The sequence below is a fragment of the Hoplias malabaricus genome, chromosome 2 (assembly GCF_029633855.1).
Source record: "Hoplias malabaricus isolate fHopMal1 chromosome 2, fHopMal1.hap1, whole genome shotgun sequence".
In the NCBI taxonomy this organism is placed as follows: Eukaryota; Metazoa; Chordata; class Actinopteri; order Characiformes; family Erythrinidae; genus Hoplias; species Hoplias malabaricus.
In genome coordinates, this window is record NC_089801.1 from 42,387,018 (window position 1) to 42,414,439 (window position 27,422).

The 27,422-nt window shown below is 39.1% G+C and overlaps 2 protein-coding genes across 6 annotated transcripts in view; one reads left to right on the plus strand and one right to left on the minus strand.

Moving 5' to 3' along the window:
- Positions 1-453: 453 nt before the first annotated feature.
- On the plus strand, positions 454-17,819 carry tmod1 (tropomodulin 1). 4 transcript variants are annotated; one of them, XM_066659710.1, is made up of 11 exons: positions 454-601; positions 2,574-2,825; positions 5,357-5,513; positions 5,660-5,779; positions 8,277-8,366; positions 8,485-8,615; positions 10,140-10,247; positions 10,819-10,962; positions 11,690-11,834; positions 13,386-13,491; positions 14,634-14,706. In XM_066659710.1, exons 2-11 carry the CDS (start codon positions 2,703-2,705, stop codon positions 14,671-14,673), a joined length of 1,164 nt encoding a protein of 387 aa, XP_066515807.1. In that variant the 5' UTR covers positions 454-601; positions 2,574-2,702; the 3' UTR covers positions 14,674-14,706. The 4 variants fall into 4 exon arrangements, with proteins under 4 accessions (XP_066515807.1, XP_066515809.1, XP_066515810.1 ...); XM_066659712.1 differs by lacking the exon at positions 14,634-14,706 and adding an exon at positions 15,021-17,819 and having other exon boundaries at positions 456-601; XM_066659711.1 differs by lacking the exon at positions 454-601 and adding an exon at positions 718-803.
- Positions 17,820-18,107: 288 nt separating this feature from the next.
- Positions 18,108-27,422, minus strand: part of cplx2a (complexin 2a) — a 10,440-nt gene continuing 1,125 nt past the window's right edge. For both annotated transcript variants that reach the window (XM_066660879.1, XM_066660880.1), the window contains exons 3-4: positions 21,895-22,073; positions 18,108-20,272 (exon numbers count right to left, since the gene is read on the minus strand). In XM_066660879.1, coding sequence (XP_066516976.1) covers positions 20,078-20,272; positions 21,895-22,073 — 374 coding nt within the window. In that variant the 3' untranslated portion in view covers positions 18,108-20,077. The remainder of the gene's footprint in view (positions 20,273-21,894; positions 22,074-27,422) is intronic.

Below are 27,422 nucleotides of genomic sequence, written 5' to 3' on the forward strand. Positions count from 1 at the left end.
AATGGAACACAGTTCTGGTTCTTAATAAAACGTCTGTGCTCTGCTTCACTCAAAGCACCACAAGGCCCACAGTGGCGTGTTTTTAAGCCAATGTTTACTGAAAAATATTTTAATCATAATTGCACTGCAGAACAGAGAAGTTTGACTGCTGCATTTAAAATGCACACAATTACAGCAGTGGTTGACCATTTTAGTACCCAGGGTTGAGGAAGAAGTCTGTTCCTTCTCTCCCACCACACCACTTTTCTTGTCAGGTGAAGGGATCAAACTGATAACCTTCCATTCCCAGTTTTAAATTAAAGTATAAAATGTAAATTAAAATGTCCTTCAAAAAAAAATAAAATTCTTGAAGCTGAAGAACTATCAGCTGATTAACGAATCTGCTTTTCATCATCTCAGTGAAGCAGGGCCAAGGCAGCTGTGAGTTTGACTGACAGGAGCAGACTTTGAGAGGGTGGGACCTGTCTGCAATGGGCAGGGCCTGCTTGGAGTGGGCGTTTCTTCTGTCCCTTCTCTCCTGCTAAGCTGAGAGTCCTTAGAAGAGCTGCAGGAGTCTGAGATTTCGGAGGAAAAGTGGAGACAGCAGAAGAGAGGAGGACTGGTGAGAGAGTGTGTTTGTGTGTGTGTGTTTTTTTTTTTTTTTTTCCTGTGTGTGTGTTTCTATCCCAGTATGTGTATCGTGAGCTGGAGCTCCTGGGGTGCACTGCAGAAAGTTTGAGAACCCTGAGGAGAACCATATCTGGGCAAAGAATTCGGCTGAAGAGTGTGTGGGCTATATATAGCATTCATCACTAGTGAGTGAGGTAACGGATGGACACATACAATCTCTTTTCTCTCTCTCTCTCTCTGAGCATGTGCAAACCCTCATGCTATAGATTAAATCTGCAGCTAATGTCAAACTGACTCCTTCATACACATACATCCGTGTATGAAATCGAAGATGGTTTTGGTACTTTTTGTGGCCGATATGGATTCCTGAATATCTTGCGTTCTTAACTCAAATTCAGGAATCCGTGCTGTGTTAATAGTCTTGAAGCTTAATTTAAAAACAAAGTTCAAAGAAAATATTTCCAGTGTTGTCTCTGAACATAGCAGCTGTATTTCATAAAGTAGGGCTGTCAATTGATCTATTAATAATAATAACAGTAGCAAAATTTTATGCAATTAATTGCATTGCCCCTTGGCTGAGGCTGTTAACAGTGGATATTAAAATGTGAAATTTTATTTTTGCATAGCTGTGTGTGTATTTTTATATTTTATGCATAAAATCACAACAATAAAGTAAAAATACTAGTACTTCATAGTGAAGTTTTTAGTAAAATGCTAATTTTTATACTTTTGCATTTGCATTCATGCATTGTCATAGCAATGTCCTGTCAGCAAAGAGTTGTGTAATATTTATGTTCTTAGACACAGACTGTGTTTGTTTGACCGGCCTGCTGTCCGGATTTGTCCACTAATGGGCATCAGACAATAGTGTTTACAGAGCGTTGAGAGGACGAAGTCTCGTATCGAGCAAGAAGTGACAAAAAAAAAAATCTACTCGCAAACCTGGAAATAAGTCAAGCCCTAATAGAACCAACTTAATCTCTCTCTCTCTCTCGCTCCCTCCTCCCCAGCTCTCTAGATCTCATCATGAAAGGAAATTCCACCAAAGTTTCACAATGTCACCCATAATTAAGTAGACATAAGACATCGGCACTTATGAATTCAGTGCTTATGAATTTTTTTCAGTACTTATGAATGGAACCAGGCATCTCCATGTCTCAACACATCAAACCTGCTAATCTCCACCAGTAGTGACCTCCATATTTAGAGTTTTATGTAATGTGATAATGGAGAATAATCAACATCTCAACTCATTCGTCCTCTGGTTTCTGGAATGTCTCACTAGTAAAGGCCGTCTCTGTGAGGGTCGTAGGACACTTTTAACAACCATTGTCCCTCTCTTATTTTAATATCTCACCTGGTTTCTGTTCTGACCCCAGTTTTTGACTGAACCGGTTACAAAGATTTTGGTATAATTATACTCAGCCAGTCGCAGCTGTTCCTCCATCTGTCCCTTCACACTCTCTGCCTCACACTTTGCTTACTGGGTCTTTGTGTGGTGGTTTGAAACGGTTGCCTTTCCTTTGAAACCGTTTGCCTCTTTTCTGAGATCATTTGCTTGCTTTATTTTGTTTCTTTTTCTGAGATTCAGTTTGCTGCCTTTCAATGATAGTTTGGGACAATTTGTCTTCTTGTTCAGGTAGTTTGAGAACTTTCTTTCTGTTTGAGACAGCTTGCTTTCTTTGGGACATTTAGCCTTTTTGAAGAAAGTTTGCCGCCTTTTTAATACATTAGACTCAGTTTGCCTTCTTTCTATGATAGTTTGAGACAGCTAGAGAGAGAGAGAATTTGAGACTGCTTTGTTTGTGAAGTAGTTTGAGACAACTTGATTTGGTTTTGGGTAGTTTTGAGACCGTTGGAAAGAAAACAAGATGTCTCAAACTATCGGGTTTGGGAAGGCCATTTTGTTTGATGTTATGACACTTGGATTGGTTCTTAAACTATGTTTTGTTTTCGTTCTGCAGGTTCCTGAGGGTCGGGGGGGACATTCCCAACTGAATTTTACTGCTGGCCCTTCCTTTCATTCTTTCTACTCCTCTCCGGTCCATCCCTCTTTTTCTCTTCCTCCCTACCTCTCTTTCCATCTCTTCATCATGTCGTCCTTCCGTAAGGAGATGGAGAAGTATCGAGACGTGGATGAAGACGAGCTGCTGCAGAAGCTGAGTGAAGAAGAGCTCCGGAGGCTGGAGGACGAGCTTGAGGAACTCGACCCTGACGTAAGAACGCCATAACACTCTAAAACTCTCACACTGTGGTTCTTTCTGTCTAACCCTCTGCCTTTCTGTACCTGTCTACAACCCTCTCTAGCTGTCTGTAACTACCTGTCTAATTGTTTAGAATTCCCTCTAGCTCTCTACAGTTTTCTCTAGCTGTCTGAAACTATCTATGGAAGTTGAAGGTTGTAGGGTCTTTTTAGTCCCAGAGGAGAACAGCTGACCTTCAGTGTAATTTTCCTGATGATGAAACTGGCTGAAAATCAAGGCTACGGGTTAGCTGACTAGAATCCATAGGTGTCAGTTGGCTGTTAGAAATGGATGAAAGAGTGGCTGTTAATTAAATAAACATACAGTAAGTCTTGTACAGACCAAGAATATTTAATTCTTTATTAAAGTATTTATTAAATAATTGTTTGCTTGGTGCTAACATACAATTTAAAGTACCATAGGAATACTAGCACTACTGACTGTTATAATAGCAATGTCCAAAGCGATAGCCTGTCTCACTCCTGCTACACTGTATGTCCAAATTCCGAGCATAAGTCTAAGGTCCACAGACCAATGCGAAGAGAGTTCCCCTGGTGCTGAACTGTGGAGCAGTGTACTCTGGAGTGATGGAGCTCCAGCTAGTGGGTTTTGGGTGTTTTTTTGTGTGTGTTTGGGATTATTTTTCTCAACAGAGTCCAGTTTTCTCAGAGCTCTGGAGCAGCTCCAGTCCACTGGACATTAATCTGGATGTGTGGACATTGTAGACACCACAGGCCTGGGATTAATGACTGGCTGAGAGAGTGCGACAGTTTAAAAAACTCAAGCAGACACAAACGGAGCCTGAAAGCCAGAAGTTCTGGATGAATCTGGTCATAAATCCTGGGTTTGGAGCACGAGGCTGTTCCCAGAGCCAGTGTTCTGCTGTGGAGTGCCTGGAGGGAAGCCCTCTGTAGCCCAGTCTGAGCGGGTCAGGAACCTTGGTGCAAATGGTGGGGCTCACTTCTAAATGAAAATCCTTCTACTTTTTGTCTGTTCCACCTTAAACCAGGTAGAAGGCAGATGGCACCAGAACCTACCTACCTACCAGGTTTAAGGTGGAGCTAGGAAGTTACTGATGTCACAGTCAGCTGCACTTGGACAGTTCGCTAGCTAGATTAATATTTGGAATCTAATCTGATTACTGTGATTTAAACATGGATAAGTTTACAATACAGATGAGACCATCTCTAGTATTGTGCAGGATCTGATTGGCTGCTTGTGTGTTGCTTTAATTGGTTGGTAAGATTTGTCTGTGAGAGCAGGCTTACAGGGGATAGATCGGTGAGACCAGTGCGTCTTGCGATTGGCTGATTTTTGCCCTCCGTGTATGTTCTGGTGCTGAGTGGTTTGAAAATAAACAGCTGCATTGTGTGATAAGGCTTGGGGGCAGTGTGCCCTGCAGTGTGTCCACTGTCACATTCCCAGTGTGTCTCCACCCCCACCCCCATACCCTGTGCTTTTAGATAGGAAGTGTGTGGCAATGAAAGACACCAGTTGTACACTCTGTTATTATTAGGTTGTGTAGAGGAGGTTGAGTGTAAGTTAGTGCCCCCTGGTGTTCTTTGGGTCAGAGGGACTGTACTGCAGTTATTCATGAGGGTCTCTGCAGTGGTTAGGGCTCTGTGCTGTAAATCCTGTCGTCCATTATTGAGCCAGCCATACTCCTGAGAGTTATGGATGATTTGTTTATTATGCTCATCATGTGTGATTTGTAGAGAGTTGCTTCAAATAGTACCCATGAGCACTTGCTCTTAGCATAATTTGGTGCCTGGCAGATCGAGTTGGACTCTGAGGTGGACGGTACTGGTCTCACAGTGCCTACATATCAGCTTTTATTAATAGTCTCACACTAGATTTACACATGGCCTCACAGTGGAATGATGTAAATGCACTGATATTTGTTTTTTATTAAAATCATTATTTGGCCTTAACGGTGTTGCTGATTTTGATTTAATTTTAGTGTTAATCTTTTGACTATATTGTCTATTTGTTTTAGTCTCATTTTAGTAATATAATTATTATAGTTAGTCAAAAGATAAAACATTTTAGGCTTGTTTTAGTCCATGAAATAAAGTCTATATTTAATCATGTGTTTTTAAGGGTAATTCTATTTCAGAGGAATTATTAACTTTTTGTAAATGTAACAATTTTTATGCAAATGTTTTATAAACACGTTAAAATCTAAAGTTATGGAAAGAATTTGGCCACCTTTTGTCTTCAAATACATTTTGCATTTATTTAATAATAACATTTTTAATTTCAAAGTAATATTTCTGATTGTTTAGAGCAGTTTTTCTATTTTTTCCTTGTGATTTTTCTGGTTTAATAAATCAGAAATAACGGGTCATTTATCAGTCTTTCACTTTTGTTTAGTTTTAATTCGTCCCAAATTAAAACAAAGCATCCCAATTTTTTTTTCTAACACATTGTATCTTATCCTCTTTTTGATGTCTGTGGGCTGTCCCCTATCGTATGGTTATAAGTATTGTGATTGTTGATTTCAGAATGCCCTGCTGCCAGCTGGGATGAGGCAAAGGGATCAGACTAAAAAAGCCCCGACCGGAACTTTTCAGAGGGACAACCTTCTGGCTCATCTGGAGAAGCAGGCCAAGGAGCATCCGGACCGGGATGACCTGGTCCCCTTCACCGGAGAGAAGAGAGGTGAGTCTGGCAGTGCCCCACGTCGACACCTAATGGAGGAGGAAGGATATGCGTAAGCTTTGGATGTAAATTTATTGTAGAGGGAGTGTTTGTATTTCAACAATATATTTTTTTTTTAAATTAATGTTTTAATATCTTTTGTGAAGGGAAGCCGTGGGTCCCGAAGACTAAGGTAGTGGATCCCATTCTGGAGGACGTCACCCTGGAGCCAGAGCTGGAAGAGGCCTTAGCCAATGCCACGGACGCTGAGCTCTGTGATATAGCAGGTACTGTACCCACTCTTTGTGGACTAGACTGGACAGAATGGACATCCAATAAAACAACCTGCTCTGAGAAAGAGGAGAACATCCAGCTCTACTCTTGTTTCAGAACTGAGCACATCCATATCTTCCATAACATTCTGCTGCCAACATTAAACTTCACCTTAAATCATTCAAGTACATGTTTGTTTGGAGCTGTTTGAAATAAATAAACTTTTTATTTGTTTCTGCAGTTCACCCTGATCACCTGTTAAACAAAACCTAATACAGCAATGATTAATATCTTAATCTAACATGAGATTTACGCTACACAGAAGGAAGTTTATTATTCCTTTAGGTCTTATTTTTGTTTAAACATTTTAATGAGTAAATGGTTGATAATTATATATTTGCGTTAATTATAAAACATGTTGAAATGATTGTTGTGTGTGTCAGTATTTTAAACTTTTCAGCACATTTTAACAATGCCATGGTAATGCTGATAACCCTGATAATTATTGTCCACGATGATCAAGAATTTTCACACTGTTTTATGCCTACTGCTAATGTTGTTGACCATTGCCATGATTCCATTAATAAAGTTCAGACTGGATCTTGACCTGAAGCTCATGGCAATGCACTGGTTTTCCCCTCCTGTTGTTTATAACCCCACCTTCTGCTGCAGTGTCCTTTTTAATAATTTCACTGATCATTTCATCATTCCCATCTTTCACTCTATTTCTGCCTTCCAGTCACCTCCATTCTTCCATCTGCCACCCCTCTGTTCCCTCACTCTCTCCCTCCTGCCCTGGTTCACCTGCTCCTAAGCCCTGGATCATTTCAGCAGGTTAATCTGCATGTGGTGCTGACGCTGCATGCAAAGCTAATGTCTCCAAAGTGCTTTTATATAAAATCTCACAATATATAAATTTATATATATATATATATATATATAATTTTTTTTTTTTTTTTTACTAGTGTGATGGTACGACTGGGGCGGTTCAGTACGATTAGTGTTGCGCAATTTTATATGTAAAATGTCTTGATGTGTGTATGAGGGGGTTGTTATATTATTATGGTTGCACAATGCTTTCAGTGCTCAACTATATAGTTCTCTTTAATTTTATTTCAATCTTTATTTATATAATTATTTATTTATTGCAGAAGCAGTTATTAAAATTAGTAGTGTGAGCGTGTGTGCGTGCTCTCTCTCTCTTTGGGGATTGGCCATTGCCATGTTGAGCCAGGTGAGATCCTCTGGCTGGTAATGGTTCACTGAGGGCGCACTGTTATTTATTTCTTTATTTTATTTAGCCTTTGTATTAGAGGCAAGTCATTAAGAAAAGTTTCCTATTTACAATGGCAACCTGTCAAAATCAAAGACTCTAGTAATAGGTAGAAACATAAGACAGACAGCAAAACTAAAATGTTATCAGTGTTCTCTCTCTCTGTCCCTTTTTGTCTCTGTCTCACTGTTTTTCAGAATTTTTTTTTTCTCTCTCTCTCTCTCAGAGCAATGACTCATTGCTTGTCTGCAAACAATTGCCTTCCTAAAAAGGGGAGCAAATTTTTCAGTGGACTCTGTGCTGATGGAGAACTGTTGTCAAAGAAAGTGGGTCAGATGCGTTCCCCCCAAGGAGATCACGTTACAGCGTTTAGAGCCTGGCGCCGGGAAAAACGCACAGGAATAGAGGCATAATCTAAATAGAAATACATACAAGTACATCAGTGCAGCATAGTGATCTGGAGAGTGGGGGGGTAGCTGTGCTAACTGAATCTGTTCTAGCAACTCAGATGTAAAGATTTGTTCACAGAATATAAGCAAAGATCTCTCTTTAAAGCAAAGATATTAATACCATTCCGAATAAAAGTCAAAGCACTAGACCTAGCATTGCCATACATCCCTTTTATTTATCCAGGATTTTTATTGTATATTAACTGGGTAATAAATAAATCAAAATAGAAGTCGCACATTACGGTAAAAGCTTGTCCTTTTTTCTGCTCTTGTGAACAGAACACACAGTCCCTAAGCCCCATGAGGCTGCATTTCTCGCATAATGCTAAAATTGACTATGAGTAAGTTAAAAGTATTTAAACATGCTCGATTTTAAACATGCTATTAGTAGTCTCCAGTTCCCTCCACCCACATCCTCACTGACACAAACCCATCACTTTTGGAGCTGCCACTAAAACTATGGCACTGGGCAGCTCAACCCTGGGAAGACAACACACACGGCCCAAATCTGTCACAGCAGCCCACTGACAAATTTCGTATATGGAGTTGCGATTCATTCTAAAGCTGTAGTTTGTGTGTGTGTGTAAGATTTTATGGCGTGATGTTGTGTACAGTGTAGTGTGTTTTGTTGTAGCAGTTGCTGTAGTGTAGGAGATGACCGCTGGTGTTCAGTTAATGACCCGGGTAACCAGACCAGTGCTGGATTAGCCCGAGTCTAACCATGTTAGAGCTCACCGTGCCTTAACTCTGCCTCTCTCTCTCTGTGTGTGGGTCTGTCTGTCTCTGTAGCGATCCTGGGGATGCACACTTTGATGAGTAATCAGCAGTATTATGAAGCTCTCGCCAGCAGCACCATTGTCAACAAACAGGGATTAAACAGTGAGTCTCTCTCTCTCTCTCTCTCTCTCACACACAGCTGTTCTACCAAATGCCTCTTTCTTGTGATCTATTTGTGATGTGACTGATCAGGTGTAATGTGATATGATTGATCACTCAGGTGTGATCCAGTGTACGCAGTATAAACCAGTTCCAGATGAACAGCCCAATGACACAGACGTGGAGGAAACACTTGCCAGAATCAAAGACAATGACCCTGAACTCGTGGAGGTCAATCTCAACAACATCAGGGTATTTGCCACTTCAATCACTCAATCTAAATGTAGTCATATAGCACTTTTTCCAACTGAAAACACAACTGGTGATACTGTCAAATTCTATGAGTAGTTTGACCAAAGGAGGTTAAGTCTGTCATTATGCTACAGTGTAGGTATTAAAGTAGTGATGGAGGTAATGGGGATTGAGGAAATAATAATGAAAATAATAAGTGATAGTGGGATCAGTCTGGAGCAGCAATAATAGTGCTGGAAGTGTCAGTCAGATTGTTGCTAAAACTGAGTCTGGTCTGGAACACAGGCGAACCCAGCAAACAATCTTCCATTAATGGGCCAGCATTTGCTTGGAAAACTGTAAAAAAAAAAAAAAAAAAAATGGAAATAGTTTAAGTGTATAAAAAAGCGTATGTACGTTGTTTTCCTTGGTGTAGTGACTCCAGCAGATCTGAATGTAACAGACTGACTGGAAGGAGGGAAACCAGAAGGAACACAGACTTCAGAGCATCCTCTCTTCAAACCAGAGAGATTGTGAACACGTGTGTCACAGGGCACAGCATCCGAGTTTAGCATGATTCTCCATGTCCATATGTTCCTGAAATAACTACTTTAATCTAGAGGAAGAGTTTAGTTGCCAAAACCTAAACTGAACAAATGGGTTTTGAGTCTAGATTTTAAAATAGTGACTGTACCTGCGTCCTGAACACTAGCTGGAAGATTGTTCCAGAGCTGAGGGGCTTTGTAGGAGAAACCTTCCCTCGCTGAAATCATATGAATTCTGGGAACTATTAGGGGGTTGGCATCCTGTGATCTGTGTAATTGTGGTGGCTCATAGTGTGTGATGAGATCTCGCAGGAATTCAGGAGCGAGACCATGTAGGGCTTTATATGTTAGTAAAAGAATTTTGTAATCGATGCACAATTTAACCATTTAAGCCAGTGAATGGCTTAAAACTGGCCTGATAGGATACAATTTTCTGGTTTTAGTGAAGACCCTGGTTGCTGCATTTTAAGTTAGCAGGAGTTTAAGTTTCTGCTGGAGCATCCTTGATGTGAAATTATTATTTTTTATTTATTTATTTATTTTTTTTAAAGCATGTACTATTTTTTGCATGTCTGGCAGGCATTTCAGACAAGGCATTTCTTAACTTAGGTGATATTACAAAAATAGCTTTCCTACATCTTTGTAATATTGCTATATGCTGTTCAAATGATAGATCTGAGTTAATTATGACACCCAGATATTTAGCTGATATTTAGATATTTAACCTCTTCTTGTTCTATAGAATATTGTCTAAAAACATCAGGGTATTCACCCTTTTACCTTCTACAGATCAGTATCGAAGCATCAGGGTGTTTATTAAACTAATAAATGGTGAATGGAGTAATTTCAAAATAAAAAGCACCAACAGAAGGAGGCTTTGTACATTTTCCTCCTGAAATAGGGTTGTGTTGAGAAATTTCAAAGTATATCTCTGATCCTTCCCAAAGCTGCTTAGGGAAGTCCATGTGTGGAAGGGTTCACTGTGGTGGTGTTTTTCCAGAATATTCCCATCCCCACTCTGAAAGCGTACGCAGAGGCACTGAAAAACAACACCGTGGTCGAACGGCTGAGCATCGTGGGAACAAGGAGCAGTGACCCGGTAGCTCATGTAAGTCTCTCGCTCTCTCTCACACTTACTCACATGGAATTGTGGGCACATGAAATTCCATAGTTTTTTTCCCAGATACACACTCTAAAAACATTTTTACAGTCCTCTATGTCCATTTCACACTCTCATAGACCCTGCGTGCCCTTCTGATAGAACAGGAGTTGGTATTAATATATGGATAGCCCAGTTGGAGTTCAGTTCCCCGCTTGGGTAACAAGAATCCACCAATAAGAGTCCCTGAGCTAGAAAAATGTAGACTGTAGTGAGAGAGTTCACAGAAGGCAGGAGGAGCAAATCTTAGTGTAGGCTATTACATTACCCTCTGCCTCAGAGCAAACTGGGGTTTGATTCCCTGCTCAAGTAAGCAGACTATGTGATAAAGTCCTTGGGCAAGACTCCCAACTCTCGTTCATCAGCAGTGTGATTAAACAAAATGTATTTAGTTACATTAACATTCATGGTATTTGGAGGGTGCTATCCAGAATTAAAACTGTTTATTTATAAGATTCTAAGATTAGCATATTTTTGTTTGGAAGTTGTGTTTAATTTTTTTATGTTTGTGTTGCATTAGGCATTAGCAGATATGCTACATGTGAACAGCACTCTGAAAAGTTTGAATGTTGAGTCAAACTTCATCACCGGGGCTGGGATCCTCGCTCTGGTGGAAGCACTGCAGCACAACAGCACACTACAGGAGCTCAAAATAGACAACCAGGTACAAACACACACACTTGCTGGAGTTTCACGATACATTTAACACATCCAAAATAGACCACAATAAGGATCGCAGATATCATGCTACAATCCAAAAAAAACACAAGAAATTGTATTTGTAGCCATTCACTTCTCTCTGGAATTCAGTTCCCTACACTAGTGCATTACGTAGGGACCCATTTTGGACACAGCTACTCTCTCAGTTCCAGCTTCACTCAAATATCTATCTGTTTGATGATGCATTTTTTTTTCTTTTATTTTGCAATATAATAAGTACCATATCGCCCCCTACATATCCTGTTGTGTTTTACAGTCGGAGTGACTGTATGGGTCACTTACATTTTAAAAAATAATGGATATTTAAATGTAAAATAAACATAAGTTCAACAGTAGAATTACGTTTATATTAGTAGTGTCTGATAATAATCACAAAAATAAAGTTAAATTGTTAATACTTTGTATGTAGAGTGATATTCATGACAGCCTGTTGAGAAAAAGAAAAGGATGTGAAGAGTATAGGATAGGGTATGAAGAATAGGAAGAAATGGGAATGTGAAGAGTATTTCTGTATAAACAAATCTAAATTATCATCTGAACGGAACAGTAGCAATGCTGTGTACATCATTAAGAATTCTGCCACAACTTCCTCCCATAATTCACAACATTTTAGTGTTAAAAATTATGTGTTAATTTTACAGCATTGTTTTGTTTGTGTTTGTTTTAAACAGAGTCAGCCGCTGGGAAATAAGGTAGAGATGGAGATAGCAAGTATGCTGGAGAAGAACAGCACTCTGCTGAAGTTTGGATATCATTTCACTCAGCAGGGTCCACGCCTCCGCTGCTCCAACGCCATGATGAACAACAATGACCTTGGTAACGTATATAGTGCCGGTCCAGACATTCCTCGGGCCCAAAGCAACATTTTGATAAGGGACCCTCCTACCTGAACTCTGTTAGCCAAAATGTGACCATTTTTTGACAGTTGCACCTGGCTCTCCACTAGTATTCCCCCTTCTGTTTTGGCTTAAGTATAATACATATACAGAAATATGAGGTGGTGTTTATTTATGTATTGTTTTTTTTTTTTTTTTTTTTTTTAAGTAATAAACAGCTGCAGCGCTTCAGGTGGAGTAGAAGAAAAAGTAGCAAACATGGCTATTTATTCTCCAGCTTATAAATTTGTGTCACCTTAAATGATGCAGTAGCTTTGTCCAGGCACCTGTAACTGCTTTACTGTTTAAGGTATTATAAATCATCAGATATTCCGGTGTTAGTGTGACTTGTTCGCCTGCTCTCCACATTTGTATTTGAATCGGGTGAAATGCAAAAGGAAAGTTTCAAAATCCAAAAACCCGCGAGAAGAAATGAACAAATACACGTCACAGAAAACACGTGAGTGACTTGATCCACAAACGCAGATTCAACAATTTACAAATATATTTTAAATTTAAGACTTTGACTTTATAAATATATGCAATGTAAATGTAAATACATTTATTTTCACATAAAATGATTTATTTATGCAGCAGGTAGTGTCGCAGTCACACAGCTCCAGGGGCCTGGAGGTTGGGGGTTCGATTCCCGCTCCGGGTGACTGTCTGTGAGGAGTTTGGTGTGTTCTCCCTGTGTCCGCGTGGGTTTCCTCCCACAGTCCAAAAACACACGTGGCAGGTGGATTGGCGACTCAAGTGTCCGTAGGAGTGAATGTGTGTGTGTCTGTGTCGCCCTGTGAAGGACTGGCGCCCCCTCCAGGGTGTATTCCTGCCTTGTGCCCAATGATTACAGGTAGGCTCTGGACCCACCGCGACCCTGAACTGGATAAACGCTTACAGATAATGAATGAATGATTTATTTATGAAAACCAAAAACATGTATTTATGAATGTAACTGCATTTGTACAAATTGCAAACCCTGAGACACAAATTGGGATGTATCCATTTGTGAACAGTGAAACATTTGTGATTAACATTTACGCATTTGGAAAGTGTTTTGAGACTAATCTCTCTCCATATACTAGACTATGAAAGCATCAGTGTATGTTCACTTTTTACTTCAAAGGTTGGTTCATGATACTGTGGTGCTGTGAGGCTTTTAAGGTTGTGGAGAGCAGCTGCACAGTGCACACCACCTCAAAATATATTCCTGCGGCTACGTTTGTAGAATGTTATTTATTAACAATCCAACCACCCACCACAGGTTTACCTCTCAAGACTTTACACTTTTCATATATAATTTCACCTTCTGGTGATAGACTAACTCTCCATAACTTGACACGAGGGGGACTTTGTTAATTTGTGGGGCTCGATGCATAGGATGTATAGGTGTGTGTGTAATTACTTTATTTTTATTTTATTTTTTTTTTTTTTTAAAACATGACATGTATTTGTTCCTCTGTGCTGAGGTTGTGAACGGTGTGTATTTCAGTGCGCGTGGTCCGGACAGATACGGACGGAGCCATCACATTCACTCTGTCTGTCCCAGAGCTGGAGAAAGCCTTCTGTAAAAAGTTCAAGTTCTCCTCCAAACCCAAGTAAAAGAAGACATTGCCTTTAAAATACAGAGTTTTACTCACGCTCAGCTTCTCAGTTCATTGCTCCAGACCTTTCCTCTGTTTCTGGAGATCGAGCATTCGTCTCTCGCCTGTTTTCTTTCTTTTTATCTCCGTCTCGCTGTGTCTCTCAGGCTTCTGGGCTTCCTTCCTCTGTAAAGCATTCTCTGAGCTCCTGACGCCTTCGCAAACATTTTTACTGCCTGAGTTTGGCCTTTGTTCTGAAGATGCAGCTGCCTCCTGTCTTTGATCGTATGCCTCTCTCTCTCCCTCTCCCCCTCTTGCTTTCAACGCAAAATGTTTGACTTTCTCAGCAAGCTTCTGGGGTCTTGAACAGACCTTTCCAAGCTCTGCCCACTGAGAGCACATTTTGAATATAATTAAACAGTAAATGAATGAATTTTCGGATGACATGCCCAAATAAGAAAATCTATAACCTCAATTTCTCTATGGGGATGAATGAATGATGTTTAGGTCCTGTCTACATTTCTCCTATGAGTGTGACTAAAAACTAGTCACTACTAGCAAGCTAACACTTCCAGACTATTTGCAGTGTGGGCGTCGAGGTTTGGTCAGTGTCAGCCTTCAGTTAAGGCACTACTGCAAAGATTCTTCAGGTTAAATGTAGAATTACTTTCACCATGACGTTATTTCTATATGCGGTTAGCATTAGCGTGTAGCATTATTGATATTGACCTTCTATGTGACCTTGTAAATAGAGCTGTGCTTTAGTGTTAGGGATAACCGGATCCGAGACTTTTAATATTGAGTATCTGTCGATTCCGATATTTGTTCCTAGATAGTACTGTTACACAGTGCACATTTAAAGTACATTATAGTTTTGTTTTTTTTTAAATCAGCCCAGTGTATCAGCTTGACGTTGAGAATTTTGCATAGTAAACAAATGGTGTCTTCACAAACAGCTCATATAAATAATTGAATATTAATTTTAATCTTTATATGAAATCATCTAATGTTATTTTTATGTATAAAGAATTATTTTGATTCTAAAATTCAGTCAGATTTATAGTCATCACAGATGTGTTGAGGGAGAATTTAAATAGTATTTATAAATAATAATATTCTTCAAGACACCATGCTAAAATAAGTTCATATTTTTTCAGCAATGGCCTGATTCACTCAGTTGCTCTGGTTGCTGATTGACTTAAGTGATGACCAATGAAAAGTGCGGGAAGGTGCATTTGTGCGGAACAGTCAGAAAGAAGCGTGTCCATTACGGTGGCCAGCAGAGTCAGATCATACAAAGTGTGCTACAGGAGGAGGAAGAGGGAGTGTGAGCTTGCTGTGATCGGCCCCGATACCGATCTATTTAGTGTATGAACCAACAGTGTGTTGTTTACTTCAAGGCATAATGGTTTGTGTAAATGCCATTAATTTTCCCCATAGTGAAAATTGGCTTAGACCCAGAAATGCTTATATGGGCATTAAAGCCACACCGCATAACTGGCTTCTTTAACAAGTTTTCTATCTCTTTCCTTTTCTCTCCACAGTAAGAAAGAGAAGGCGTGAGGAAGGCCCCATCTTCCCTAAATGTCGGACAAACGTGTAGCAGTGGCAGTGACAGCACCCCCTGGAGGTCTGCAGCTGCAACCCACGTCTTTTCTTCTTCCTGTTTCTCTTATAGTTGATTTCAGTTTTATCGCTGATGTTGTTGGAGATCAGATCAAGCCTAATTCCAGAAGGTTCTCTGCGTTTGAGTTAAAGGTGCAGGAAGCGGATTTGGTTCCAGATCAACTATTCTAGATGGAAAAAAAAAATTGTTGAGGTTAATCATGTTTAAGTTGCCTGCTGTATTGGAGACTCTTCCGTCATACCGCCAAACTTCTCTCCTGTCGACTGCTACTGTAAATACTTAGGATTTTTTAAACTTATAGGCTTCAAATAACTGAGAATCGGCTGATTTTGTGAAGCGGTCAAACTAGAGGAAGCCTTGCACATGCACAACTATAACTACTTGGATTTACTAGATTTTACAAATATTACTGTAACAGAAAACCCCAAAACTCCGCTCTAAACTGAAATGTTTGACTTTTTGAACAGGTTTTTAAACCTATTTTTTCTTGATATTTTCTTAAAAAAAATTTTTTTTGCCCAGTTGCACAAAGCACAAAGTATTGTGCTGAGTGATGGAGCCCCTCAGAAACTGAGGCCAATGATGATCACTGACTCCCACTTACTGTGTCTGTGGCATCACCTCGACACTTTGTTTGGATAAGCCATAAGACATCCAAACACTTGAGGTTACTGTGCTCGCTCACAGTTAGAGCAGAGCTTTGGGGTTGGATTTTAGAATGTACTGAAGATCTCTTTAACTTAAATGAGATGTGTATGGAGTCACTCCAGTTTTATTTGGTTGAAGATGTGCCATAGGCCACTGTATTGCACTGTATCTACACTGTATTTCTGCATTAACAGATTGTGTTTTTAGTCTTGTGTGCTTTTTCTTCTGCTCTTTTTTTCATTCTCTCTCTCTCTCTCTCTCAGGTATAAGCTGATACTGTAGATGGTAATGTTATAATGTTAATCTATGGAGTCAAATCAGGGTCATAAATATTTTGAGTGTGAAATATATTTTCATGGCCTGCGGTTGTATATTGCCCATTTTAAAATAAATAATCTGACAAGTTCAAGTTTTTGTACGTGTAATAACAATTATCCGATGTAGAAATAGCCTGTGCATGTGTGAAAAAGTTTTATACATTACAATGAAGTTATATAGGACAGTTGGCACCTGCAACATTTAAGGTGGAATGGAGGAAAATCAAACAAAAGTCAGAGAAATAAGAAGCTTCATATAATGTTAAAGACATTAAGGCACATCTATGCAGTGCTTCCCGACATAATGCTCTAAGGACTTTATTGTAGGATTATCTCCTTTCTTTGTGCTTAAATAAAGAATCCCAAAATTGAAAACCCTGCATCTCTCGACTTGGGCAGAAAAAACTCAGCTAGAATCTGTTGCTCACTGACTGGCTAATTAGGATCAAAATTCTTGCTTGTAATTGCTTTGTTTGATCTTGTGATTTCAATGTATCAGTTGTATTCAAATGTAGGAATTGTCACCAAACCTGTGGAACCTCACTTGAAAATATTCCTAAGAAAAATGTTATTTACACAAATGCTTTCACGCAGGACAAAATATTTCTACAGTTGCAAATGTTTATTATACATTCACAGTCTTGAACTTATGAGATTCACACATTCAGATAGGTTCATGGAATTTATTTCACATGTACACTGTGAAAATATTTGTGAACATATTAAGGACCCTGATTTGATGCCATATAGATCCTGGTTAAACACGCACCGTGAGCTGTGGGTAGTTACAGCACAGACTCAATGTCATTAAAGTGAAGCTCCAGGGTTTTTCTGTCCAATCTCAATCTGCTTTGTCTGCAGTGCACTGTCCAGTAGCACAGTCGAACATTTCAGAGTGGTTTTGGAAACCCCTTGGATTCGCTCACTGTAGAAGCAAATGGACAACCGCTGAGTTCTGTGAATAGATCAATCAATTTTAAAGAAATAGATACATAATGAGTGCTAATACTTGGAGATAGTGATGGTTTTAGCAAAACTGCTCTAACTTTACAGCTTTGTAACAAGAGGGGCATACTGTAGTAAAGTCAGTAGTTCCGGTTACTTTCTGGATTGAGGTTTTGGGAAAACAAGTCTGTGAAGTGCTGTCCATCAAAAATAACCAGAGGTTAGAGGAAGGCACATTGACGTTGCAGCTCTCCATTAGCTTCTATTGTGAGGGTTTTCCAGGGCAGAGAGCAGGGAACGCTGTGTGAACTCAGCTAACAATAATGTGGAAAAACACCAGTGTTTCAGTAGTGCAGGAACAGGGTGGTTATCTCTGTGGTTTACTGAGATAGTCATTTAAACTCAGGATAAACTTCACCGATCTGTTTTCTGTTTTACTTTACTAAACTGCCCTTGCCCTGACTGCTGCACTCCACTTTTCTCCTCAGTACACCACCACACCCCCACACAGTACTCCACCTTATTCCACCCCACAAGAGCCCACTGTCTTGAGTACTCCATCATACTTCAACAAAGTCCACTGTGCTCTGCTTCATCCACAGTATTTCAGTTTAATCACTCAGAGCTTATTTAATGTGGGAAAGATTTTAAGTCCGTGATGCATTTTAATTTGTGGAAGATCTTTACTCAGTGATCTTTTTAAGGTGGAGAGGTCTACTCAGTAATCTGCTTTATGTGGAGAAGATTACTCAGGGATTGGTTTAAGGTGGATCTGTTTGTCTTGCTCAATGGCTGTGTTACACAACTTTACTGATTTCTGTTGTTGTTCTTAAGTAAATAAAATTAGGAATTATTGTGTAATTGCTTTCGTGTATTCTGTTCATGTTTGGAAGCCATCACACACTCACAGCAATGTTCCAGCATCTAGAATAAAACCTTCCCAGAGAAGACATACTGGTTACACTTTGGGTGAATCCATGCTTCACCAGTAACACCTACTGGAGAGTTTAAAGAAGTGCAGCTGAAATCAGCTATAAAACCTGTTTTAAATCAACAGAAAACATTCTACAAGAGTTTTTTCTTTTCTTTTCAGGAGTGTTTTTAATGAGTTCAAGTGACAGTTACAATCCACTTCCTTTTATCATAATCCATAATAAAGGCATTGGTTTAAGGCAAGCAAAATAAAAGCTAGTAATGCAGTAAATGACAGCACACGATTGATCATTATATTGCTATAATGCCCATTATGCCTTCATACAATCTCCATTTTCTTCTTGTTCAACATCCACTACATTCATCACTCGCTCTGATGAAGATTCTCGATAGTTTAAAGGCTGGAGCAAACATGGGGTAGAGGGACATTTATTGCTAAGAAAGTTACAGAAAACAGTCTTTAAATATTCCCACAGATTCAGGGTCAAACCTCAACCAGATCATCTAAGCTCAACTTTTAACGGTATGTGTCAATTGCTCTCTGAATTTGTCTGATTATTTTGGTTTATATTGGGGAGCAGCCTAACAGGCACAAGCTACCTTTGGTTTAAACTTCTTGTAGCTACAGCACTTGTTTGTTAACTAGTTTGAGCATTTAATTTTATTTAAAACATGCCTTTACTATATTAACAGGACGTTCATCTTAATAATGCAAAGCTTTACACAAACATTTTGAAAACAAATTTTGAATTTCTACCCAACTGTAGAAAATCTATTTCAGTCCAGGTCCTCCACTCAGCTAGGACTCTGCTTATCTCACAGTGATAAATGCTGGGAGTGACCTGAAACCATTTAGAGAACACTAACCAATTAACTGTCAAATTCTCTTATGGTACTGTCACTGTTGGTAGAAAAAAATAACCCCGTATCTAGTATTCATAACTTTTCAGAAGGAGAGGAGAGGATTCTCAACTCAATTAATAGGACTATGTTTGTTCTAAGTAATTTTAGAGCATTTTGAAATGTTGCCCCATGAAACTAGTGTGTTACTATTCCATAAAAAGTTAGTGATACTTTTTTATTATATTATTTATTTTAATATCTCCAAAGCCATAAGTTTTTCTTGCACATAAAATATTTCAATCCCATGCCTCAAGTCGTTAACACACTTTCGAAGGGATGTCAAGAAATGTTTACAGCGTGCAACTTACATGAACTGTAAAAGTAAAACTCCCAAGTCTGTCTTTTTGCCTCATTGTGGATCCTGTACCTGATATCTAAAGCACTAAAAACATAACAATAATAAAACTCTTTGTGTGTTTCTGGTTTGAGAAAGTGAAGGCCTTGTGGCTCAGACCTGTGCTCTGTCCGCTGAGTTAGCTTAAAGATTGACGTAGAGTTTTGGTGTGTTGCGTAAGTGTCAGCTTTAGCTAAAATTTTATTGCCTTATTTTTTTTACCTTTGCACCAAAAAAAAGAGGATGGTCATGAATCACAGTCTACAATAACGGACACATGCACAGATGAGGGGTTTACAGCTAACAACTGCGCTCAAGTGAGTAGCTAGCATGTAGCTAAATTTAGCTAACAATCAAATACAATAATGTTAGCTAACATCTGAAGGAGAATTGCTGGTTGATGATACAAAAAAGTGGAAGTAGGTTTCATGCGTACACACATCGTAGCTGACGTATTTTTTTTTGTTTTGTTTTGTTTTGTTTTTTTTTGTTACATACTTTAGTAAGAAAAACAATATCGGAACTCATGGTGTGCATTTCCCTTTAAAGATAAAATATGGCTTTTGTTTTGAAACTTGTGGCCTTCTTCCCTGCAAATTTGAACAATTAATTAGGATAGCTAATCTGATTAGCTATTCTAATTAATTAACTGAATAATATATCTCAAATGATTAGAGGATAGCTAATTAGAACAGCTAATTAACTCGTGTACAAAACATTCTGAAACACTAATGGTATGTTTATATATATTCTTACCTAAAATGTGGTGTTGTTCTCTTGCTTCAGAACGCCCCCTGTTTTGGAAAGCGGAAGCGCGCCTTGCAGTTGTAATAACAGTGAAATAAAAAGAATAATAACAGTAATACTGATCGCTAAAGCTGAGGATTTGTGGCTCTACTTCTTCAGCATGTCCTGCAGAGGACCAGGCAGGTATTTCATCATCGTGTCGATGATGCTTTCCTCTTCCTCATCGTCGTCGCCGCAGCCAGATGGCACGGCCTTCTTTGGACGCGTCAGACTGCCCTCACTCGCAGCGTCCATTGCAGCCTGGGCTTCAGCCTCAGCTTCCTCCTTCTTCTTCAGACCGTACTGATCCACAGAAACATGAATCATGTTTTAATATGTATATTCATATTATTAAAGTATTATTTTGCTTATTATCATTATAGAACTTATGAATGAAATTATACATTTTTATTCTGAATAATTTTAAAGCACTATGTGGTATATCAGTCCTATCGTTTTATCACGGAGCAAAGAGAAAACTACAAAAAGAAAAAAAGAAAACGGACAATGTCGAGCAATGTAATGTAATAATTCAATTACAACTAATAAAATTATACATTTCACATGTAATAATACAGATTTTACCTGTAGGATTTAAATTATTACTAGTTAAAACAAGTTGTAGTTAGGATTTTTACTTATATAATAATATGTAATTATTTTTAATAATGTAATTCTTACTAGAAAAATTAATTTTTTTATATCAATTATTAAATTTTCACTAGTAAAAAAATATATTTTTGATATCAACAATTGAATTTTTACTAGTGAAAATAAAAATTTTGATATCAAGAATTGATTTTTTAATAGTAAAAATGTTTCCCTCATTAAAATGAATGGGCAAACTCTTGAATTATCACTAGTAAGAATTAAATTTAATTGTTGATATCAGAAATTAAATAATTAAATTTTTACTAGCAAAAATGTAACTCCTGATATCAGAAATGTGATTTTCACTAGTGACAATTGAAATCTTACTAGTAAAATTTAAATTCTTACTAGTAAAAATAGCCTTTTTTTACTAGTAACAATTGAATTTTCACATCTCTAACTTAGATTTGACTAGTCATTAGTTTCACTCAAGATATCTAGAATTTAATTTCAGATATCTACAATTTAGTTTCAGATATTTTAAAATATATTTAAGATACCCTTAATATAGAGGGAATTTAAGATCTCTTTAAGTGGAATTATGACTATTTAGAACAAAAGGCACAATATCTCTAATTTAATTTTTGACTAGTGACAATTTAATTGTAGATTTCTGAAATTAAAGTTTAAGATAGTCAGTAATTAATTTCAGATCTTGAACTGGAGCTTCCATTGAACTCAGTTGTAAATTTGACGTCATTTACACTCGTCAAAACGTAATTAAAGATATCACACATTGTTATTTCACCTAGTCAAAATATAATTAGAGATATCTTTCTTTATAATTGTGTCTAGTCATAAATTAATTGTAAATATCTATAATGTAAGTCCAGTCGCACAATTTAATATTAAAACAGCTTCCCATATGCTGTTGCCAAAGCTCCGCTAACCTAGCTTCAGTCCACACAACTCATTGTTTTTGCACGATTGTTTGTTGGCACCCGCTGACATATGGAGTAGATCTGCAAAGACCTTTGGGAAAACAGGTTGTGATGTTGAGAAATCGGCTTGCAAGACTGCTCACACTGTGAGATAAGCGACCAAAATTATGCAGATAATGTCCTGGGATTTATGTTTCTGTGTGTTCTACATCAGATTAAATCTCACCCCAAGACTTTATTGAGCTGAAAGTCCACAGTTACATGCAAAAAGCATCCTCTGTCTGTGTGCAGCTGTGTTTATGCTGACTTTATTGGTCAAAGTTTTTGGGACACTTCTCCTAGTGAGAGTAAGGGAACAGTGACTGGAGGTCGCGTCAGAGTAGAGTCCCGTACCTTATCTCTGATACCCTGCCTCATCACCTCCCTCTCTGCCTCCATTTTGGCGTATTTGGCTTTCCTCTCTTCCTCCTGCTGCCTCAGAGCTTCCTGCCTCTCCTCCTCTTTCTCCTTCTCCGCCTCAGGGTCTTTATCCTCTTCTCCACCAAGCATCTTCCCCACATCCGGGGGACCCCCTACACACAAACAAACACACACACAGACTCAAAAGGGTCACTGTTAAAAGGAGCAGTATTAAAAGTTGCTATCGATCAGTTTCTTTAGGTGTACAACTAAATAATAAAGTGTTGATTAAATTAAAATATTCTCCCACTTTTGTCAATTCATGGTAACTGTGTAGTATTAAAAATAACCTAAAAATAACGCAGTATAAAAATGGCAAGTGAAGAATTTGTTGGTCACTGCATTAGCTATGAGCTCCATCAGGAAAAAGCGCTGCAAAAGAATGTGATAAATTTGTTCTTTTCTTGGGGATAATACTGTCTCAGAAAATACATGTTTAGACGATTTAAAAGCCTTCGTGAACATATCAATCCTAGTTCATCCATCCATTATCTGTAACCGCTTATCCAATTTAGGGTCGCGGGAGGTCCAGAGCCTACCTGGAATCTTTGGGCGCAAGGTGGGAATACACCCTGGAGGGGACACCAGTCCTTCACAGGGCAACACAGACACACACACATTCACTCACACCTACGGACACTTTTGAGTCGCCAATCCACCTACCAACGTGTGTTTTTGGACTGTGGGAGGAAACCGGAGCACCTGGAGGAAACCCACGCGGACAACACACCAACTCCTCACAAACAGTCACCCGGAGCGGGAATCGAACCCACAACCTCCAGGCCCCTGGAGCTGTGTGACTGCGAGACTACCTGCTGCACCACCGTGCCGCCCCAATCCTAGTTCAATACAACATAATACAGCACAAGTTACCATAAAATGACAAAAGAGCAGAAAAAGTTTGAATTTTTAATTACAAATATACATTCCACAAAAAAGCTTTAAAACTTATCTGTACACCTAATCCTTTATGTTTTGCTGAAGTGAAACTTCAGCAAACATAGATTTTAAAGAATGTGATTCCTTCTGTTGTCCTTGAATGAGCCAGTTTATGATGCACCAAGCAGGTCCCCTTCAATGTTTAAAATATGTTTAAGTACTTCATTTTTTAAACCTCCTGACTTTCTGACCAGCATTTGATGGAATACTACCACACCATAAAGGCATATAAAGTCCGGTATTTAAAATCCATCCTTTATTCCCAGTTCCTTCTCCATGTGAAGTGAAGGACCATGACTAGCCTCAACCTCTGTTTGTTTCAATCTGCAAAGCTCAGCAAAAAATGCTCACAAATCATCGTCTGGACAGACTCAGCCACTTTCTGCCACAAGTGAGAGCTCAGACAGGGCTTCAGTCTAATCTCACACTCGCCAAGTTCAACAGAGAATATAGAGAATAGCACACACTGCTAATCTCTTAGAAAATATTTTTTATTAAATTAATAAAACTAATTATTAACAAAAGAAATTTATATCACATTTTAAAATATAATGATCAAGTAATATATATAATCAAGTAAAATAATTTTAATCAAGTAAAAATCTAAATCTGCTAAAACTTTTCTTAATAACAAAAATAAAAACAAAATGAATATTTATTCATTCATTATCTGTAAGCGCTTATCCAGTTCAGGGTCGCGGGGGGTCCAGAGCCTACCTGGAATCAATGGCCGCAAGGTGGGAACACACCCTGGAGGGGTGCCAGTCTTCACAGGGCAACACACACACACACACTCATTCACTCACACACTCACACCTACGGACACTTTTGAGTCGTCAATCCACTTACCAACGTGTGTTTTTGGACTGTGGGAGGAAACTGGAGCACCCGGAGGAAACCCACGCAGACACGGGGAGAACACACCAACTCCTCACAGTCACCCGGAGCGGGATTCAAACCCACAACCTCCAGGTCCCTGGAGCTGACTGTGACTGCGCCACCGTGCCACCCACAAAATGAATATGTATAATATAATTAACTTCAGAATGGAATTCTAATAAAAGTATAATAAAATATCTTATTTAAACTTTTCGTTTATGCTTTTAAGTCTTTATGCTTAATAAAGACAGTTAGTAAAGAAGGGGCTAAGTTAAGTTCTAATAAATTTAATGTCCAGACTGACATAACATGATTAAGAGTGCAGTGTTCCATTGATATTTAAGTGTTCAATATGGATTGTATTACCTATTCAGCATTAAAAATAAAACTACAACCCTCCACCCTCCAGATGCAAACAAACATACCAGGTGTTGTGTGTGGTAATGAGGACATAGGAAGGTTTCCATCTGACTCTCGTGCAGATCATGTTTTTGCAAGCGAAGTTGCACAGTAGAGTGGTGCCAAACCCTCCTTGGGTCTCGCTGGAGTTTTTTATTTTTTTTCTTACCTTTAAAACAGTAGTTATACTGAGTGCTAGTGCCCTTGAAGTGTCAGAGATTCGTTACTAAACCCTGTTTAATACACAGCTGTCCCCTATGGAGTACAGACTGATTCATTCAGGGACGAGGAGGCCATCTGCTCGTTTGAACATAGCCATACTCTCTGTTTTTGTCAGAAAGGCTAAAAACCACCCTCTGCCTGTGTGGTTTCTGACCACTCAGCATTGCTAAAACTGCACAGGACCAGGCTACGTCAGCACTGTCCTGCTCAAAAACTGACATCTGGTTATTCACACACCCTTAGTCTGAACACCCCACCGACTCTGAGGAGATCCCCTGCTTGATCTCCTGGCCTGTCTTATAACATCAACTATAGAGCAATTTACTTACAGCAATTTAAATAATATGAGAAATCTAATAAGATACACTTCATGCCCAAATAAGGATTCCTGGTCTGGAGTTCCTCTATGAGAGAAAAAGCAATGGACTGTGGAACAGTGGAACTCTGGAGTCATGCAGCGCCATCCAGTATTTTTGGGACTATCTAAATATCAATTTCAATCCAATATCAATATCCTGACCTCCCTAATGCTATCAAACACTCACAGCCCAGCATTGTAACAGAGGATAGATGCAGCTACTGTGTCAAAGAGGAACACATTTTCAACTCAGGCGATGTTAAAAGAGGTGTCCACAAACTTTCACTTTAAGACTTTCAAGCAGTGACTTTCCACATTATATATCTGGCTTGGTTTTCCAGCTGTTGTTTCTTAAAATCCCAGTAGTTCTCCTCATAAAGAAATCTCACCAGGTCCTGGAAGTCCTTATATGGGCGTTTCTCTGCAGCTTCAGCACTGTAGATTCCAGTGCTTCAATCTATACGACTTTTCACTCATTCACTGAAGGAAGAGTGTGTATCAGTTTGGCCTCGTTAGCTCAGGCCACTGCAGCACTTTGCTAGCGGGCACAAGACCAACACACACACACACATAGGTGTGTACTAAGGTACAGCCATTTTGTGCAAACATGTGTGCTGTTGGTTCACTGTGTGGAAACATAATGTTGCAACACATTGCGCAGGCCAATTTTAACGTATATCAGGAGTGCACAAAGCTTTGGAAACCAATGTATGTATCAACATTGTTGCTGTATTTTGCTCCAGCGTGATCGGACCTCACAAGAGAAGGTGGGAAAAGAATGAGGACTCTTTACAGATACACCCATACCCACACATACTCTATTAAAAAACAAAGGGTATTGGCCCTTTAATTCCCCACCGTTGAGTAAAGCAGAGTCGCTAACTTCACCTTGCCTTAAAGAGCTTGTCCTGCGCTGACCGCAGCTCATTAAAACGTATATTGAATTTCTGTGTGAGCACAGGTCAGTCCAGTGGGGTCTCGTTTCACAAAGCAGGATTAGCCTAACCACAGGACTTACACAGATACGACAGTATCTTTGAAGCTTGTCTGTGTTTTAGAGTCAATAACCACAGACAGTAACCCAAGTGTGTTATTGATTGGATGGTGTACAGGCATCACAACACATGAAAGTGAGGATGAGTTTTTGGATGATCATCTCTAAATCTGAGCATTCCAGGTAGTGCATGGAGCTCCAACTCTCCAGAGAACACTGCTCGACATGAGGGTAGGTACATGAGCTTTGCCTGACATAAACAAGGACTACTGACGTGCAGACTGACCAATTAAATGTTTACAGAGGAGGTTATCGACCAATAATGGTAGCTCTACAGTCAGACCGTCCAATCAGAAGATGTTATGCTACTTCACCACTCCCTCTTCTCACTCAAGCGAAACAATCGGAGTAGGGGAAGGCGGGACTAGTTTGTGAACGAAACGCTTCTCGAAATTCTATGTAAGCTCTAGAAAAACAAAATCCCAGATGTTTGTGAAATTCCGCCCGGACATTTTTTTAGGTCTAAAAAAGAGGACATGTCCGGGTAAAAGAGGACGCCTGGTCACCCTACTATATCACACAATCCCTGTGGTGTCGACTAATCTTGACTGCTATCACAGCCAATGAGTTGCATGCTAATAAATCCAACCAAGCTTCCATTAGTGTATATTTTACCTCAGCATTGAAGGGAATTACAATGATATCATCTTCATTCACAAAAAAATAGACATCAGAGATGAGCTTTTAACCATTTCAGCTAAACAAACTAAGAAGCCAAACTGGAGTAAGAGATATAGACACACACACAGTGCCAGGCTAAGAGTTAAGAGGTTTTAGGGTCCAGCTGTAGCTTGTAGCATTAAGTCCCAGTCACACTGGGATTTTGCATTTCACATCACCTCAGGAAATGGGCAGGGCCAGGAATCTGCCCTGTAAACTGTCATCCATTTTGGTTCAGAAGATTCACATCTGAAGAGCTTGTGTTTTAACTCTACTTTCTCTTTGATTCTCTTTATACAATTATAAAATGTACTATATTTTATAATATTTCTAGTTCTGAACCCGCAGCAGTCAGCGCTGCCTCAGACAGAGCAGTGACAGTATGGAGCACGCCAGAGGTCACAAAAACAGCGCTATTGGCTGGGGAATTCCCATGTCAAAATTAACCCAATTTTAACTCTACATGAAATTCTGCAGGTCAAGTCATGTGCTCAAAATTCCTTTCTCTGAGAATCTCACTGAAATCACTGGAATGTCTCACACAGAAAATTGCAAACACAAACCGAGTGTGACCATGGCTTTTCTGACATGGAACCATAATGAGTTGGTAATGCGGCTCAGACTTGGACCTCATTATATTGACATGCAGCTAAGACCTGAAAATCTTTATATGGACAGGATACTGAAGGAGAGTTTTATATTTCATATAATATTCGTGTAATTATACCCATAATAATCTACTAATTACACCTATTTTACACTACATAATTCAATCATTCATTTGTATATGTACTAATAGAGATAGGGTTTAAAGGCAAATCAAATGGACCACGTTCATTAAATCCAGAACACACACAAACAGCTCTCACTGCAGGTTCCGAAGTGCTGAGTCAAATCATTCAGTATAGCTTTATCTCTCTCTCTCTCTCTCTCTCTCTCTCTCTCAAACGC